The sequence below is a fragment of the Podarcis liolepis genome (genome assembly GCF_965112155.1).
Source record: "Podarcis liolepis genome assembly, chromosome: 1".
Classification (NCBI taxonomy): domain Eukaryota; kingdom Metazoa; phylum Chordata; class Lepidosauria; order Squamata; family Lacertidae; genus Podarcis; species Podarcis liolepis.
The window spans coordinates 11,246,755-11,252,754 of NC_139554.1; the positions used below are offsets into that span (position 1 = coordinate 11,246,755).

The 6,000-nt window shown below is 41.3% G+C and overlaps 2 protein-coding genes across 4 annotated transcripts in view; one reads left to right on the plus strand and one right to left on the minus strand.

Annotated features, from left to right (window-relative positions):
- Nucleotides 1-6,000, plus strand: part of BRF1 (BRF1 general transcription factor IIIB subunit) — a 199,194-nt gene that overhangs the window by 71,965 nt on the left and 121,229 nt on the right. For both annotated transcript variants that reach the window (XR_014529466.1, XM_083518401.1), the window contains exon 5: nt 286-358. Coding sequence is in view for 1 of the 2 variants with exons in the window: in XM_083518401.1 (XP_083374527.1) it covers nt 286-358 (73 nt within the window). In the remaining variant the exon portion in view is untranslated. The remainder of the gene's footprint in view (nt 1-285; nt 359-6,000) is intronic.
- BTBD6 (BTB domain containing 6) overlaps nt 3,331-6,000 on the minus strand; it is a 5,145-nt gene continuing 2,475 nt past the window's right edge. Inside the window, exons 1-4 of one of the 2 annotated variants that reach the window (XM_083519551.1) lie at nt 5,983-5,994; nt 5,380-5,470; nt 4,911-5,029; nt 3,331-4,733 (exon numbers count right to left, since the gene is read on the minus strand). In XM_083519551.1, coding sequence (XP_083375677.1) covers nt 3,701-4,733; nt 4,911-5,029; nt 5,380-5,460 — 1,233 coding nt within the window. In that variant the 5' untranslated portion in view covers nt 5,461-5,470; nt 5,983-5,994 and the 3' untranslated portion in view covers nt 3,331-3,700. Of the gene's footprint in view, nt 4,734-4,910; nt 5,030-5,379; nt 5,471-5,982; nt 5,995-6,000 lie in introns of those variants that run through there. The other variant, XM_083519550.1, reaches the window with a different exon arrangement.

Sequence of the window (6,000 nt, forward strand, 5' to 3'; positions counted from 1 at the left end):
CTTATATTTTGGAAATGTACATCCAGGTTGTTTTTCCTTTAATTTTTTTTGGGGGGCCCCCAAGAGAGTCGGGCCCTAAGCTATAGCTTGTTTAGCTTATACGTAAATCCGGCACTGCCAATGAGACTGGTAAATAATAGCACCAGAGGTTTATACTTTTATATATTTAAAACATGTGAACACTTGTTTAAAACATATTCAGGACACAGTTTTATTTCTGTACAAGTACATTGTAACTTTTGCTGCTTAATAATCAAAGTACCCTTTCCCCCCTTCCTTACACAGGTGAATGTCTACGTGCTGGGAAAAACTTTTCTTCTGTTGGCCAGAGAGCTCTGCATAAATGCTCCAGCTATAGGTATTTTTTAATAAGAGTTGACTTTCGGTACGTGGGTATACTTGTGCCATGATTTCATGGCAGCTTCTCAAGCTAAAAAAAAACAAAAATTTACATAATGCAATTTAACCTGTATGTAGAAGGCATTTTAATACTAAATCCAAGGAGTCCAGAGATGAAAGCTGCCAATTAAAAGCACAGAGGTAACTTTAGAACAGAAAAATCTTAAGTAGTTTATTATCAGCAGTGTGAGCAAGATAAGGCTCCCTCTTCCAATTACTTCTGTCTTTTATTTATTTATTTATTTATTTATTTTAAGTAAACGAACAGGCTTGGATTAAAAGCATGAAATTGTTGATTGAAATGCAGTAGAAATGGTGCAAATTATCTTAGCAAATATTTAACATGGTCACCTTTAGTGTGGGAGACTTTGCAATTAGACATTGACGTATTGCAACCAGCACTTACCCCTTCAGCCACTTGGGCTTCTTGGTAGTAGATCTGCTCAGAAACAACATCACACCCTTGTGTGTGTGTGTATGTATGTATGTGGATCTCCTCTAAGAGGGATGTGTAGGTGAATAATCCATCTTCTTGGTTTGAAATAATAAAGAGATTAAAATACCTTTAAAAGTGCTCTTTTACTTCAGACAGAAGTCGGTCAATATTTGGCTGGCTTTGATGTAACCCACCTTAAAAGGTCAGTGCTTCATCAACAACCTCGAGAAATCAAAGCAGATTTGGGCAGTGGTTGTAACACTGGTGTTAAACATAGACGCTCTGGGGGCTGTTTCCAAGCACTATTAGTGCTATGGATGTATAAACCAGCAATTGGCATCACACTACCAGGCAGTATTAACTCCTGTAAGGATATGTATCAGCAATAGTAACAGCACTGCTGTGTGTGTGATGTTGTTAAACGTATACATATTGTGGCAAGTCAGAAGCTTGCTGATTATTGTCTTCTACAAATAAATTTCTAGTATTTTGAGGAAGCAAGACATGCCAGGGAACCCCAAAATTTACTAAATGTAAAAAACCATTTTTTTAAAAAAAACTGCTTTTAATTTTTACAAGCAGGTTAGTCCACATTAATCAAGGCACTTGTGTAATTGTTGTCCAGAACCTGTCTGGTAATAACTCTGATATCTACTTTAATAATAATAATAATAATAATTCTTAGAATTTTTATAGTATTTTAGTGTGTCCGGAACACTTTACATATGCTACCCCAGCCATCTTAAAATAACACCATAGGTCAGTTTACACTCCATAATGGATGGCAAAGGTTTGAGAGTGGCTTGGCTAATGTCATCCGGGCAGTTCATGGCAGAGGTGAGATTTTAAACGGGGGGTGTCGTAGCTGGTACTCTTATCCATAAAGCTGTGCCAGCTACTTCCGAAATCTTGTATGTATTGCATGCTGTCCTACATGATTACTAGAATATTTAAGCTTTTGGTTTCTCAGGATACCCAAGTTATTCAGGAAATTATGCAGAGACCAGCTAACATTACAGTTGTCAAATTAACTGAAATGGGACAATGGCAATACAAATATTCTTTTAAAGCACACCAAGCATCTTGCATTGTTGGATCTTACAAGGAATATTGCATCAGTGACATCAGTATATATTTGTGCTGAGTATTGTTTTGTAGGAGTTCGTTGGCATGATGCTGAAGTATTTCAAAAGCTGCTTGGCTTCTCAGTCATGGTGATTTTTGTAAAGATGCTGTCTAGGCTCCAAAGAGCTACTTGGGGCGCGGTATATGCCCAAATTTGACTGTGACTTTGTGAAGTTATACCTAGGTGCAAAAATGTGTCACAGTGGAGCTTATGACTCCATTGGATACAAAGAAATGGCTGTAACTTTCTTTAGATCTTGGCTCGTTTGACTTTCTTTCTTCACTCTAAACTTCTATGTTACCTAATTAACTGAGTCTTGCTTCAGATGCGAATGTTTAACCCCCGCAATCAATTTGAGCTTATGTTCTGAAAACGTGTTGGTTATGGCAAACTCTCAGGATCTGTTCTAGTAAAAGGCCATCATGGCTGCCAAAACCACCAAGAAAACAAGTAAACTTTGAAATTAGAGACAGATCTCCAGTTGCTTTAGCTCAGAGTTTATATAGGTGAAAACGGAGGCAATAAATATATCCCACTTTCTAGTTTAAAGTGATTGTGAAATATCTTGAGAGAGAGAGAAGACTCATTTCTGAGCCTTCTCTATAGGGTATATGATGAACTGACAGTATCCTACTGGGGGTTTATTGTATTGTAAAAACTAATTTAGACAGTATTCCCCACCCCCACTCAATTTTTAAAAGGTATTTAAATTCTACGAATAGTAACAGTACAACCCTGTGTTTGCTTATTCAGAAGTTAATCCCTCTAAATTCAAAATAACCTATTCTCAGGAAAACATGAATAAGATTACAGTTTGCTATAATTTTTGATTTTGAAAACCAAGTGGATGTGCTTGCATTGCTTCATTTGACAGACTGAAGAAAACTTTTTTGCCTGTAGTTATTGGCTAACCTTACAAAAAGAATGACAGGGTTGAGATACTATAATTGTTTAGTAAGTAAACTTCCATCGGTATTGGAGCGCAATGATTTTAGCTTAATAGAACTCTTTGCAGAGATTTCAACCATTTGAGCTGCACAAAAGGTTTATGGCACCTTGTGCCAGCACAGTCCTGTATCAAGAGAAATTGGTACATTTATTGCATCTCTTATTTTGATGGACCCAATAGGACCATAGTTATCAGAGACTGTACATTTCAGCTAGCAGAAATGCCCAAGTGAATAAACTGCAAATATAAGAGTTCGCTGTAGTGGAAGCCTATGTGTCTTTAATACCCAATGGAGCTTAGGTTTGTATAAATGGGTGTGGGAGTGCAGCCTTGCGTTGAGCCTCTTAAGTCGTACTATATGCAAACATTAATGTGAACACAAGGGACCATGGATCCAGTAATCAGCAAAGCACACAGGTATCTAGGACAAGTAAAAATGTTTTATATTCAACAGATTCTCAAACCGCTCTACTTTAGAACATTCTGTTTGAGCCAGCTGCAGTCTGCAAGTTAGTTTATCTATATACAAAATAAACGCACGTCACGTGCAAATTTTTTAAAACATTTCCCCCTCCTGCATGTTGCAGTTCAATAATTAAGTCAAATAGCTTATGAATAAATAAAATAAGATTAAATTCAAGAGCATTCCTTCACTTAGTTTGATAGCCAGATGGTAAGTAGACAGTTAAAAGTAGCGGAACATTCCAAATCGCCCTGGAATATTTGCAGTCAGGTCAGAGTATCCCATAATATGCAGAGCAGTCCTGGAATACATTCTAAGTGAAATGCATCATGCATAGAAAATGAGTTCAGGTATCTGCCCTCCTTGCACTCCAGTGCCGTTGGTACTGTCTGAGGAGCACTGGAACTGGAACGTCACTTTTCCACACTGTACTTCGGTCATTCCCTCTTGTCCAAAGTAACTCAGCTCATTGCCATCCAGGATGGCGCTCACATTGTAAAAGGTGTCTTGCTCCACCTGCACGGGATGCTCGAACCAGACTGAGAAAGTGTTACTAGATCCATCAGAGGTAAACTTCGTCAGGTTCTGGGCAAGAACAGCTCCCAGCCGCTTCAGTTCAATTTTGACGCTGTATTCCGCCTTCCCACAACTCGACCCGTACAATCCCAGTCCGGCTATAAATATCCTTTTATCAACAGCAAACTGGATGCTGTCACACCGACCTCGGTACCTCCACTGATTGCTACGGTAGGCGGAGGACTGAAATCGGTGGCACCTTTGGGGTACAAGTCCTTTCCTCTTTGTGAGCGGAAATTCTAACTTGGGCTTATTGGCAGCAGTATACCACAAGAAAATATTATGCCTTTCCTCAAGCGTTAGGATGTCGGATTGAGCAGCCCCGTTGGCAAACTCTTCCAGAGTCATGGTTGGGATCCGTACCAAGTACAAAGCTTTCCCCAATACATTCCGCTTGTTCCTTGGCGTAACTGGCAGCCCTTGCCTTTTGCATTCAGCCTCAGCCCAGTTCAGGACTGCCTCAAACACCACAACCTCCTTCGTGTTCAGGGCTTCCCGCGTCACGATGATCTCTAGCGTCTGTTGATCTATTTCGCAGAAGCCCTCCGATTTTAGTGCCATCTCAGCCTGAGCATCAATGACTTCCCAGCAGCGCTGCGTCAGCTCCGGCTCCTCAAAGAGTCTGCTCTGAGACAGCAGAACGCAAGCATTCTTGGCCTCTAGACTGGTCTCCAGAAAATTGACGCAAGCTTTTGCTAATGCCGGGACAATGTATTTCTTGGCTGCGTACAGAGTAGCAAGCACAGTGTCTGCTTCCAGGTCGATTTCATCGCTGTACATGTACCTATCGATGCAAAAAAAAAAGGGGAGAAAATCCCATTTTTTAAAAGAACAGGCATATGGTTGCAGCTAATCATTTAACATCAACCACCCTTAAAGGCCTTTAAACCCATATTCCCAAGCTGCTGAAAGACTGTTGAAAAGCTTTGTTTTCATCCAAGTTATCTTTACTACCACTTACTTTAATAAGATTAGGAAGGCTGCAGGTTCCACATCTGGTATATGGATTTCAGATTTGACCTCTGCAAGATCTCCATAAAACATGGCGTAGAAGACAGAGCTACCAACTGCCAAAACATACTGCATTTAAAAAAAGAAGAAGAAAATCAGCCATGGTTGTAGGCAGCTATATTTAAGTAGGTAGAATTATATAATAATTTCAGTTTTAGGAGTATTTCCCCTCCCCATTTAGCTGTAAAACTTAAAATGTACACGTGAGTGTAAATTTATTTTATCTAGTGTAAGAGAAGATAACATGTTTTATACAACTCCTTAATTGCATTTTGCAAAGATAATATGATGCGATGACCCTATAAAAAAGAAAATTTCGAGCTAGGGCATGTGGAATGGTATAAGGGTCTTTCGATGGAGAACAGAACAAATAGAACCCCATAGCAGGGGAAAAGAAAGCTGTGTGTGATCCCACAAACCTTGTGAGCAGGAACTTTCTTGGCTGCCCCCACTGGGCCCACAATAAAATGCACGTCCGCCATAAGTTCGTTATTGAACATGAGCGCGTTCCTGCAAGTTTACAGAAAAGGAGGATGCTGTTAAAACCGCAGCTGAGCAAGGCAGGCATCACAAGGCTCTTTCCTTGCTCTCCCCTCTTCTTCAGTAGTTTGCATGCCCTCCTCCTCCCCCACCTTGGACCCGTTCCAACCATGACTGCAGTGCCTTCTTCCCTTCTGCTTCCTCGCTGGAAAGGGGCAGGTAGGAGCTCAAATCTGCCCCGCCTCCCAAATCTCTGGAAACATCCCAAACCCTTGAGCGCAACTGGAGTGCCCTTTCCTCCAGACACCCAAACTCCATCCCCCCTTGTTGATATTACACAGCACAAGTTCACGCCCAGGTTGTTGCTTGCTGCAACCTGCAGCCCGCTGGAGCTTTCCCACCCCTTCTCAAGGTTGTGGGGTGAGGAAGGAGGAGGAGAGAGAAAGGGGATCTCTCTCTTTCTGCTGCCCTGCTTTCCTGCCGCGGCTGCCACCTCGGGAGCTTCTCCTCCGCTGGGCTGCTTGCCCGGGCGGGGCGCTTACCTCTCGCGCAGGGTGGGG